This window comes from Cryptomeria japonica, chromosome 3, assembly GCF_030272615.1.
Source record: "Cryptomeria japonica chromosome 3, Sugi_1.0, whole genome shotgun sequence".
Classification (NCBI taxonomy): Eukaryota; Viridiplantae; Streptophyta; class Pinopsida; order Cupressales; family Cupressaceae; genus Cryptomeria; species Cryptomeria japonica.
The window spans coordinates 372,658,200-372,670,932 of record NC_081407.1 but is presented as its reverse complement, the minus strand read 5'-3'; the positions used below and the strand labels follow the sequence as shown (position 1 = coordinate 372,670,932).

Here is a 12,733-nt window from a genome sequence, read left to right as displayed (position 1 = left end):
CTATACCTCACGGCATCTAATAAAAGACCCCACGCTACATACAAGCTAACACACCAACATGAATAGGGCCAACCCTATCCTTATGCATTTCGGTCAAATAAATTAAAGGTCTTTAATTTATAAGGCAAGCTGACATGATTAAGATTATTGCTCCACATAGAAATAAACATAAATTTCACATCATTACTCACTCATTCAGTTTTATCATTCCATGCGAATTATACCTCTGCCTAAAATGCGAAGTTTGAAGAAGTAATATTGACGATTTGTATCTGTCATAAAAGGCGCTACTATCAAGAGCAAATACCAGTGCAAGGAGGGCGAACTATTCTGCAAATACCATTACAAGGAGGGCGAACTATTCCAGATTCAAACAGCTAGGGTTGCAGTCCAGTTTCAGGCAAAGGGGCAGACTTAAGATACAATAAAGTGCTGACCTAGGGTGTGGATCTGATTGCTGATTACTGTGTTAAATGGGGCAGGCTTGAGACTTACAAAAGTGCAGACTTGTTGAAGACCTTATCAGCCCTATGTGCAATCATCTTCAAGTACTTTTTTGGCTGGGTTTTTCCTCCTAGAAGGTTTTCCCAGGGTAACCGTGTCTTGTTCTTGTTTGTTCATTTCTATGTGGTGCCTAAACCTAGAAAACTCTAAATCTTGCATCTAATCAATTTAGTTAGAAACTAAAATCTGTTTTCTGAATTTATATTAATCTGAAAGTGCTAAAAGTTAACATTAAAAGACCATATTTGTTTTCTAGAAGAGGGGTGAGGGATACATTAGAAAAACATTCAAATATGAAAGCAGAATTTGCTTCTTCTTCCTTCTATGAGTAAATTATTTTGGTGAGAAATGAGAATGAAAATTTGAGGAAACAAGACTTCAGTTGGAAAAGTGATTGGACACGTGTATGCATTCATTTCATTAAGAATTGGGAGTGGAAACAAACATGAAGTTGCACTGGCTGCAATTAGAAGGATCTTACAGTTATTTTAGCCTTCATTTTCACTCGAAAACCTGTTCAAGTTAGTTTTTACTGAAAGAACTATTTTATTCGTATTCTCAATTTGTCGAATGCATGTGCTTGTTTCCTTGCAATTTTACCTTGAAGGTAACCATGTCCCAAATGGGAAGGATTGGTGAGAAGAAGAGTAGTGAAGGTGCTTAGGAATTTATTGGTTATAGAATTGGAGTAATACTAATTTATGTATTACCTAAATGCTAGAACAGGTGGAATAAAATTATATGTTCTTTAAGACTTTATTAATTTTCTAAGTTACAGAAGCAAAGGTAAATTCTCTAGCCTGTAGATGAATAAAGGAAGGGCAAAATCCAATGATATGATTGTTATAGATAGCAATGTTTACATGGATTCTTTTTACAATATTTTCAGTTCATCATCACAGTAGCAGCGACAAAATGGTGGTTTGAATTTGATTTACTGATTTTTGCTTGCCAAAAACTGTGTCATTTCCCTTCCCTGTGCTCTATTCCTTTCTCCTACTACCTCTTTTCACCACTCAGCACCCATAAATATCTCATGCAATAAGATGAGAGTTACAAACCAGTAAGAGTTATGATCAACCATATCATTAAAAATCATATCCTTCAATTCACAATATAATATGAAACCAAGCCTTGTTTCAAATTTCTTCAAAAGGATTTGGAAATAATGGACAAAAAAGTTCCAACAGGTTAAAAAATATATAAATCAAGGATCAGCAACGGTGGTTTGAAAAAGTTCACAAGGAAGATTTGTAGGGAAGCATTCTATGGGGACCCCCCACTAAATATTTAAACTCAAATCAAAAGGATACAGATCATGCCTCTTCAACAGAAGAAATTGAAATCATGTGCAATCAGGAAACAAACATTAATGTTTGAAAAGTAACATAAGTGTAGCACCAAAAACAAGCATCTAATACTCTTAAGATAAAACAAGCAAAGATAAATCTCTTGAGAACCAAAGCCAGATGCAACAAGATGGGAATTAGGACAAAGATGAAGATTAGCTTTTTGATGATGATACAATTTTAGGCACACAACACTTTCCTCCCTATGAAAGAACAAGGGCTATTGAGAACAGGAAAAAGACAGATAAAAATAATTCTCATTAATCCTTTCACTGTACATTTCACATTTCATATATTGGCTTTGGCCTCTCTTGTATCTGCATACTAAAAACAGAATCATTATATCCGATTTGTATTGCATCTGTCAGGACTCATTTTTCTTGGAAAAAACTCATTAAGAAAAAAAACATACCACAGCTACTTTAACTTCCAATGCCTCCTCAAGGTCCTCAATAGATGTATTTGCATCCACATCATACACTCCATCAGCACGTTGCACTACATAACCTGTTTTCTTTTGAATTTCTTCCTGAATCAATAAAGAATTAATTGCATTATTCCTTTCAGTGAAGCTGGCCTATCTAATTTTTTACACTAAATGTGCATATATTCATATTTAAATTTTACTTCCATATCACTACCAACCTGTAAGATACAAAACCTTCCCATGAGATTATAGCATTCTATAGATACTATTACAGGTTAATTTCCATTGATATTGGGAGACGTGTATCTCACATCCTTATGTTATGAGTCATGACCAAGATTTTTTTCTCATTTTATAAAAATTTATTTATTTCTGACAATTCTCTGAAGATGCTGGGAGGATTGGCAGATTGTATACAAAATTTGTGCCTTGTAAGTTAGCTCCTAAGGATGCCTTGAATTTGGAAAAGAGAATTGCCATTGATAAAATTAATTATTTAATTATGTAATTTGTTGCATTCACAATGAAAAGTCTGCAGTTTTGATAAGTTTTGTGTTGAATACTATAAAGTCAATAATGACTGGGAGCTCCTTTCAATATATAGGAAGCCCATGCAAGTAGGATCCTTAGGGAAAGACATCGACAACGAAATGATTATGCTTAATCTTAAAGATGGAACAAAGTTTAGCTATGAATTGGAGGCCTATAAGTCTTCTATGTGTGTTCTATAATATTTTGACAAAAGTCTTAACTATTAGAATTAACAAAATCATACCTGATATTATAACTACAACCCAGATTGGGTTGCTGAAGGCAGGTTCATTTTGAATAACTTCATTACTAGGCTGGAAGGAATGACTTGAACAAAAAATATGGAGAAAATTGTGTGCATGCCTTTGATTGAATTTTAAAAGGCTTATGATAGAATTGAGTGGCAATCTATCCTTTTGATGTTAAAGGTCTTGGGTTTTGGTGAGTGCTCTTGCTTAATAATAAATAATATGAATTCTTTTTCAGGATGCTTCAGCTCAAGTTGAAGTTACAAGTGAACAAACTATGTCATTATTATTGCATAGGTCTATAAAGCAAGAGTATCTTTTGTCCCCCTCTCTAGGTTCTCTAGGTTTGTGTTGACGTGTCTAAAGTCGCATTGCTGCAAACTCCATACGGCCAACGCAAAATAGAATGTACTCGATGAGTATCCTATCCTCTCTTGAGATAAGGAAATCCCTAATGCTATTTCTTACGTTTGATCAAAAGGGACAACCTCAAGGTTTCGTGCAGACAGACACCTCCAAATAACTAGACTAAGTATTACCAGCCATTTAAGCACAATACTTGCATCAATCTAGTGCGATCTTCAAGGGAAAATTGAATTTTCATGCTATTAAATACAACATCAGAACTTTAACATTCATTCAGTGAGCATTCAATAACCGAACTAAGCATATGAGAGGTTCAAATTAACCATACAGAAGGAAAGACAATCAATCATCCCCTAATGGTATGAACAGCGAGGATTCTATCGGATGTTTATCTGAAAAATGATATATAAAGGGAAGAAACATAACTGAAAATTCTAAATTAATGAAGAAGGAGACCATGCACTCACAAGGAAACTTTAAACAGTCTTAACTTTGCATTAAATCCTGTAAATTTCGCCAGAGCTTCAACAACAATCCATGAACTTCTTACAAAATGAGGGAAAACCAGTCCCTTAAATAGGCTTCAAAAATGGATGAATGGCCAAGATCTAATCTAAACAAGAGGCCCAGATTCATCCTTACAAAAGAGTATCCATACCCATAAATGGAGGGTAAGTATCAGCAACTACCCCAAAGGGAGTAATAACTACCCAAAAAGGTAATTAAAACTTATCCAAAGTAATCCAAAAGTGCGCATACATAAAGTTTACATTTATAGTTGACTTGGAAGTCAAATATGACCCTTTGGCCAAAAAGTGCTCTTTTCAGAATTTAAAAGAAAAAAGCACTTTAGGAGAGCACTTTTTCTTTTTCAGCTTCACATCCCTTTACCAAAAATTGATCCTCTCGATGCAAATATTCTTGCCACAGGTCTCGACCTGTTGTACGTTCTTTACGAACATATCTCTGGAACCTGATGCACAACTGGAACAGCAAACCGAACTAAGGCATAGGGGGGTGGTGAATTTTATACTGCATGCTCTCCAGATGATGATCTATGCGTTTCAAACCGTCCTGCCAGCTGGACCGGTTAGCCTCAAAACTCAAGATATCAGAGAGTAATTTACTAGCAAAACCTAGATCCTCTATAAAGTAGGCGACCTTGTCTATTTTTAATCTATCCTCCCAGTCTGGATGGATTATGGGATCGGACAGACTATTTTGCCAACCCAAAACCATGGATCGGAGGATTATTCCACCAAGGTCCCTTGTGCTCTTCAGAATTTCCTCACATATCCCTTGCTCTTTGTTAATAGTGGCCTTTGTGTCATTCTTCATGCTGATGGTCCAGTACCATTCTTTGAAAGTGTTAATGTCGTGGGGGTCCAAGATGTCAAACAATGTAGGAATCTGCGGATGTGTCCAAAAAAGAGCCGTCATGAGGAGAAGAGTTGTAGTAACAGCTTCATGAATTATGAGGCATTCTCGCTTCATCTCGTACATTTTGACCAAAATGGTTTCTCGGTGGTGGGCCATTTGCTTTACATCCTTAATGATTAGCTCTCCCTTTTCTTTAAGGTCTCACATCCATTCCCTAGCGGCCTTTGCAGTATCTCGTACTCCTTCAAATTCTGTTGTGGTTCTCTGTGCCAATGTTGTCGAGGGAATGTGGGATGCGGAATCATTGTGCAATGGTCTCAGGAGTTGATCAATGTACCCCTCGGCCTACTCAGCACGAGCTTGATACTTTTTCTTTTCAACTGTTATTTCTTCAAGTTGCCTGAGTATGTTCTATACTGAATCTCTGAATTCCTCCTTTTCTTGTTCCTTAGTGGCTCGTCCGATGGGGACAGTCGTGATGCTATAGTCTGCCAGTGTAATTTGATCTGTTGGCTTGTCTACAGGCAGGGTGGCGATGTGAAGAGTACGGTTCCTTTGCTCATCTTTGGTCATTCTAGAATATGCCTTGGGCTTTTTCTTCCCCTTGGCTTTAGCTTGGTCTATGCGTGAGAAGATGTCCTCCAAATCGATGGGTGACTTGGTGGCGGCCTTGCGCTGGGCTCGGGCAATTAACCATTCTTGAGGTACAGTCTGGGCTGATGCTATGGTTAAATTTGCACTTTGTTCTTTGATGTTCTCAATCGTCTCATCACAAATTTGCAGTTGTTCCGTTACCGGAGGAATGGAGGAGGTGTCAAGTTCTTTGCTCGCAACGGAGTTTTCTCCCACTTCACTGAACAATTGTCTGGTGCCTTCGTGTGATGGTTGCTCTTCAATCCTTTCAAGCTCACGGGTCTCCTCTGTCCTTTGCTCTCCTTCAACGCTAGAGTCATCTCTAGTTGTATCATGGAGCAACAATTCATGGCGGCTCTGTTGGGTGGGTTCATGCAATTCAATCCCCTGAATGGATGGAATCTCTCCTTCCTCAATTTGGTTACCCGGCTCGGCTGATTCAATGGCTCTTAGCTCGGCATTTAGCATGTCGGGTGCGGGAGGGTCATCAGCTCCAAATGCATCAATATCACTCTGGGAAGGCGGAGCAGGTATATAATCTAATTCTACTACATCATCGGACGAACTAGGGTCCTTTGACGATGAAGTGACCTCTAGTCTCCTAATGGGAATCTTTTCCCTTCTTGTTCTCTTCGATGTTCGAGTTCCTCTGCTGGCCTTAGCCTTCTTCCTCTTCTCGGGCTTTTCAATCTCTTCCTTAGGTGCACCGGAAGTTCCCTCATCTTCGGAGGACTGAGAATCAAGGCTACCCATTAAGTGGTAAGTGAACTAGACTCCTTCATGAATTAGTTGCTCAATCTGCTGATGCAACCATTGATCTGTATATCTTCCCGGGGCCGCCATGACTGCCTCAAAATCAGTGATTGGGTCTTGCGACCAATCAACGCCTGGCAAAAGATGCCTTACTGCCTCAAATTCCCGGACTTGCAGACAATTCCCTGAATCTGTGAGTTGATCTAAGACCCGGCGGTATTCAAAGAGTCGCATTTGCTGCACACACAGCCTAGAATATTCGCGCCTACGGACCTCATAGTCATCAGAGCAGTTTTTCCAATAATCTTCAACTGATTCTTTTGCTCTATATCACCTCCCATAGGCTCTCCTTGCCAGATTGTCGTGATCAAAGCATTTCCTTGGAAAATGCTCTTGTAGGCCATAGGAGGCTAGCTCTGCAAAGGATTCCTCCGCCTGAGATGGGGTCTTTAGATGGACATCCTGGTTGCCTATAATCATGGGGAATGCGAATCCAACCTGCTTCCTGTCCCTGAGTAAGTTGTCTGCCGAACACAACTGCCTTGCGACCTCCATAAGAACTATCTTGTCGGTTGGGTACCATGGAAGCCGGAGAGGGGCACCATCAAAGCCAGCTATCCGAATGTAGGAGAACCTTGGGAACTGGATGAACCAGGCTCCGTATCTCTGTACTAGAATAGTAGCTTGCTCTGAGAGCCTTATGTGTAATCCTCCCTGCATTAGCCTGACCAGGCGCATTGTGAAGGCGTCATTGACGCGCTCATATTGACCAACTGCATAGGTTGGGCTGTTCTTTTCTCTTTGAGCTATATCCTGATAATGTAGCTGTGGGTAACAATCATATACTTTTACTTGATCAGGCCCATTCCCAATTTCACCTTTCATTATTAAACCTGGCAGTGGTTGGTTCCTGGCGAACATGTAGACCAAATAGGAGGTCATAGTGAAGTACTTCTTTGTCTCAAGTTCTATCAGCTGAGTGTGGATGTTGTCACTTATGATCTGGGCCCAGTCAAACTTGGATTTCCCAGCGAAGACCTGCTCTGTGAAGTAAAACATCCATTCTTCAAAGTAGTTGGATTGGGGAAGTCCCATAATCCTACTAAGCAATGTGACCATGTCCCCATGCTCGTTGTGAAAGTCGCTTCTAGGGGTCTTTTTCCCAATCCTGACGCTTGGAGGTCTTCTCTCCTTGTACCACTCTTCATTCATTAGTGTTCTGCACCTGGCGAGATGTCGGGCAGCCTCTACTACTAACTCATAGTTTTGCACTGCTGGAGGAAATCCCGCCGCTTGGGCGATGCCACTTTCCATCATCTGCCTAGGCCTACCGTAGGCATTAGGGGAGAAGACTCGGTTCCTAAAATCTTGGATATCAATATGGCCCAGGTCAATATCACTGACACTGTCCCAGACACTTTGAACTTTTGACTCCCTCAGTCCCCCTCTTTGATATTGATACTTCATCCTTTCGACTTTGCGAGGGATATCTGATTTGGATGCTCACGATGTCTCGACTGTAGTAGGCGTCTTTGATGATTCTACTGCCGATTTAGGCATTTATCCTGCACAACAGGATGCGGATTACGAGGCGGTATAAAAGAAGTAAAGCGGGCTAGATAAAGAATATGCCAGCATACAAGGATTAATTCAAAAGAAACAAATTGAAAAAACAGCATGATATCATTAGCTAAAAGCTCGATTGATTTAAACATAAATATTTATGAAGCTTTTTGATTGCGGATTTACACTTAGGCATTAATTTCAAAATGGACAAAGCCTGAGAAATTTTCCTAAGTCTGAAAATGCATTTTCTGGTTAATTCCGAGACTTTGTTTTCAATTGCCTTGCATGACGTCTTATAAGCGGAAAAAGATGCGATTTTCAAGACTTAAGCATTTTAATCAATTTTTCGCACACACATCTATCCAATTTGCAAATATTTTAAACGACCAAGAGAGGTGAAGCACACTTACCTGGTGAAAATGAATGGCGCGAATTTGCACAATTTGCCTTGCAAGAATGAATTCCAACTTTCGGGTGGGGAAGCCTGCGATTTGAATTTTACGGTTAACTCCTTATTCAAATTTTTGCGCCTATGGTTTGAAAAGAACTTGCAATTTTTATTCAGACTTAGCAATTTTATCACCTTGGTGATTTTGGCAGTTTATTTCAACGTGATTTTACCTTGCGTGTTTTTTCTTTATGGCTTCAAACTTGGGCGATTTATTTTGGCGATTTTTAACAGATTACTTAACCTTCGACACTTCTCCGCAATTGTTACGGGTTCAAGGTGGTTGAAAGGGGTTTGGAGAGTTTTTAGAAATCGCGGTGAACATGGGCGTTTTATTGCTCTCTACGAGGTATGAAAACCCTTTGACTTTCAATACATTAAAGAAGAATCACGGCAATACCTTTGACTAGCGAATTTCAGAGAGTGAGACGCCTTTGCAAGCCTGCAGCCCTCTAGAAATTACAGTTTCAATCCCATGCAAGGCTTCAGTCAATGGAGAATGGAGTCGGCGGGACACTCACTGCGCGATATGCTTAATAATGCGAACCTTGGCAAACTTTGGGGTTTTTCCTCTATCTTCAAGCTTTACTTTCACCTGTTCCTCCCCAATCGCGATTTTTGGCGATTGGGAGGAGTTTGAAAATCGCAGTTTCCTCCAGTAGGCGAACTTCAGATTTTCGCGTTTTATCCCCTACTGCTCTAATTTCGGAGAATGGTGGATCTTTGCCAATTTCGGCATTCCAAAGGGTTTTGCCAACTTCGATCTTTACTTTCCCCATGCCTTTCTTCCGGATTCTGATTTTCGGCGATTGGTAGGAGTTTGAAAATTTAAACTTTTCGTACTCATCCCTCGCAAGGCGATTTTCGGCATTTCCTCTTACCTTGCAACTTCGGACTTTTTGGGTTTTGAAAATTTCGCAATTTAAGTGTCTTTTGAGAATTTCGGCCCTTTTGGGCATTTTGCCAACTTTCTTCCTTTTAACATTTCGACTTAAAGGTCCGAAATTCGGCCCTTTTGGGCATTTTGCCAACTTTTCACTTTTTAACATTTCGACTTAAAGGTCCGAAATTCGGCCCTTTTGGGCATTTTGCCAACTTTCTTCCTTTTAACATTTTGACTTCAAGGTCCGAAATTCGGCCCTTTTGGGCATTTTGCCAACTTTTCACTTTTTAACATTTCGACTTAAAGGTCCGAAATTCGGCCCTTTTGGGCATTTTGCCAACTTTCTTCCTTTTAACATTTCGACTTAAAGGTCTGAAATTCGCCCCTTTTGGGCATTTTGCCAACTTTTCACTTTTTACTACGTTTTTACTAAAAGGTGCGAATTTCGGCACTTGGGTGAGTTTAAGCCTTTCGCCCCTCCTTTACCTTTCGGCTGGCGAAAATCGACATTCATACAAATCCTGCAAACCTCTAAAACATCATGTAATCCCCCTCATTATTCTTATGCGAGAATCGGCGTCTTTGGGTCCTCATGCGACCTTCAGATGCGGCATTCCTTTACTTGGCAGATTTTGCCAGCCTCTATCATCCCATGCCCATTCAAGGCGATTTTACAAGCTTGAACAATCTCTTGGAATTCGTGCTCGAGGGCTCGACTGACCTCATGGAATCACAGGCTCCTTCATTCAACATCATCATCTTACGGACTGATCGCGGGCTCGCTCAAAAGGACGCGAGACACTCTGCACGGAACTCAACAAGGCGAAGACGAAAAAGGCCCTCAAAAAGAAAGGGGACCCTGTCAGCGACAGGGAGCCTGTGCAATGTACAACAGTTTGCCAGTCAGACCTTGCTTTATTTCTATTTCTAGATCTAAGATTCCTTTTCATAAGTTGGTTTTGGGACAATCTGATTCTTCTCCTAACTAGTTATCTGATTTGAGATGGTCCTAGGGTAGCCCTAACATAAATTGATACACACCTTGGTGTTCCTTATTCTTTGTATTCTTCTACCAGAGTCATGGCAGTGGGCATCTAACAAAATCGATGACAAGGTTTCTAGGTGGCAAGGTCATTTCATCTTCTTGGCTTGAAGATTCCAAGTGTGCCATAATGTTCTATCTTCTACTATTCGTGTTGGCTTTTCTATAATTCTAATGTTGATAAGCTTCTTAAGTTGGTTAGAATTTTTTTGTGATCAAATGGTAAAGGTTATAGAAAGAAGCATTCAATTGCTTGGGAATTTGGCACCAAACCCATTATTTTTGAAGACCTGGGCCTAAGAACCTTAAATTACAAGGTACCACCCTTGCAGTCAAGTGGGTATTGAACTTTTAAAAGCAATTGTTGGTAATCAAACGTAACATTAGACATGGAACCCTAAGGTAAGCATAAATGGAAATCGTTGCATCCTTTATATCTCATGTCTGCAGCTTTTGCAATTAGGCCAACAATATCTATTTTTGGGGTTACCTAGAAAGAATGGGAGTCAGTTAGTTGAGCATGATCTTTTTACTTGGTCAAGGGCATGTTGTCAAGCTTGTAGGTCTCCTTGGTAGAATCTAGCTTCGAGAAGTAAAGATTTGGCCATGGCAAGGGAGTGTTCAGCTATAAGTTAGTTTCTAAAGGGATAAAAATCTTCTTTGAGAGGACATTGGGTTCTTCCCCAAGATTGCTTCTATGTTAAAATGGGCAAAAAATGAACAGTGTTTTGTAATTGATAAGCAGTTTGGAGGTGGCACTCCTATTATCCATTGAGGTTGTCAATGATATGGTTGAAGACTTGAACAACCTTGCTATCAGGACTATTGAATCAACTCATCGAGTACCTTCTCTACTGAAACTATTTATGGGCTTCAATATATGGCTAACAAACAGCATGGCAAGCTGCCAGTTTACTTTTTTTTAGATCAAGCATATGTTGTTAGTCAAGTGGGTATTGAACTTTTAAAAGCAATTGTTGGTAATCAAACGTAACATTAGACAAGGAACCCTAAAGGTAAGCATAAATGGAAATCGTTGCATCCTTTATATCTCATGTCTGCAGCTTTTGCAATTAGGCCAACAATATCTATTTTTGGGGTTATCTGGAAAGAATGGGAGTCAGTTAGTTGAGCATGATCTTTTTACTTGGTCAAGGGCATGTTGTCAAGCCTGTAGGTCTCCTTGGTAGAATCTAGCTTCTAGAAATAAAGATTTGGCCATGGCAAGGGAGTGTTCAGCTATAAGTTAGTTTCTAAAGGGATAAAAATCTTCTTTGAGAGGACATTGGGTTCTTCTCCAAGATTGCTTCTATGCTAAAATGGGCAAAAAATGAACAGTGTTTTGTAATTGATAAGCAGTTTGGAGGTGGCACTCCTATTATCCATTGAGGTTGTCAATGATATGGTTGAAGACTTGAACAACCTTGCTATCAGGACTATTGAATCAACTCATCGAGTGCCTTCTCTACTGAAACTATTTATGGGCTTCAATATATGGCTAACAAACAGCATGGCAAGCTGCCAGTTTACTTTTTTTTAGATCAAGCATATGTTGTTAGTGAAGGCTCCAATGATTCTGTTGATGAGGTACCCCTGGAGCAGGTTATGGTGAAGTGATTCCTAGATAGGTTGAATGTCTACAGGAAGAATATGATCAAAAAATGATGTTGCAAACCAAGCTGTTGCTCTTTTTCTTGACATTATGGAAGTTGATTCTGTTCACTGTTCAGAACAAGGGGACTGATCCCGAACCTTAATGTCATCCTTTTATGTTATCTTGGTATATTTGTTTTGTTGTTTTTTAGAACAACTACCCCCTTTGAAGCCTTAGATTTATATGGTTAGCTTATGAAGCTTTCTTTCTATGGTGCTATTTCGAACTTGTTATTTTGTGTAACTTTGTGATACTCCCATTACTTGTCTAAGCATATATTCTTTATACCTTGTAAATTATCCTCAATATTAGAAACAACTTAAACTGCACTCTTACATTTTCAGGATTCCAATATTGTGTCTTTGATTAGTAGTTCAAGCTGTTCTTTCTAGCAAAATCATGCACCTGTAGTTCATGAAGAATGCTAACAAGCAGTCACATGTAGTTCTCAGTTTACTCCAGCGACACAGAATTCCATTCATAGTTTCCAGGATCATTATTACTGAATGCAGCTGCACAAATTGTTTTATTGAGACAACCAATACCAATAACGAAGATAGTTGTTGTCTAATGATGGTTTCACCTGACTATACCGCCAAATGGAATTGTGCATAGAACTAGCACTTCTTCTGACCATTCAAGCTTAGAATTTGATAGGAGAAGTTCTTATTCAAGTTAGTGGAGTGTGGTGCAGTGTTCCAAATATTTTGTATTCCTTTCTTCAGCCAAGTTGTTTTTGGCATCACTGGTATTAAGGATTTCCCTCTATGCTATATTATCAAACATTGACCACTTATTTCCTAAATTCATAAATCTGGAAAAGAGAGAGAATTTTTAGACTCCAATATAAAGAAATAGTTTCCAATTTACCAAGCAAATCATTCAAAGAAAAAAAATAAATGTAGCTTCCTCATACATTTAATGTGAATAATTATTAAAATAAATTCCC

At 39.3% G+C, this 12,733-nt stretch overlaps 1 protein-coding gene across 1 annotated transcript in view; it reads right to left on the bottom strand.

The window, feature by feature from the left end:
- Positions 1–12,733, bottom strand: part of LOC131066340 (putative DUF21 domain-containing protein At3g13070, chloroplastic) — a 130,601-nt gene that overhangs the window by 79,461 nt on the left and 38,407 nt on the right. The window contains exon 12 of the mRNA XM_058001083.2: positions 2,266–2,382. Coding sequence (XP_057857066.2) covers positions 2,266–2,382 — 117 coding nt within the window. The remainder of the gene's footprint in view (positions 1–2,265; positions 2,383–12,733) is intronic.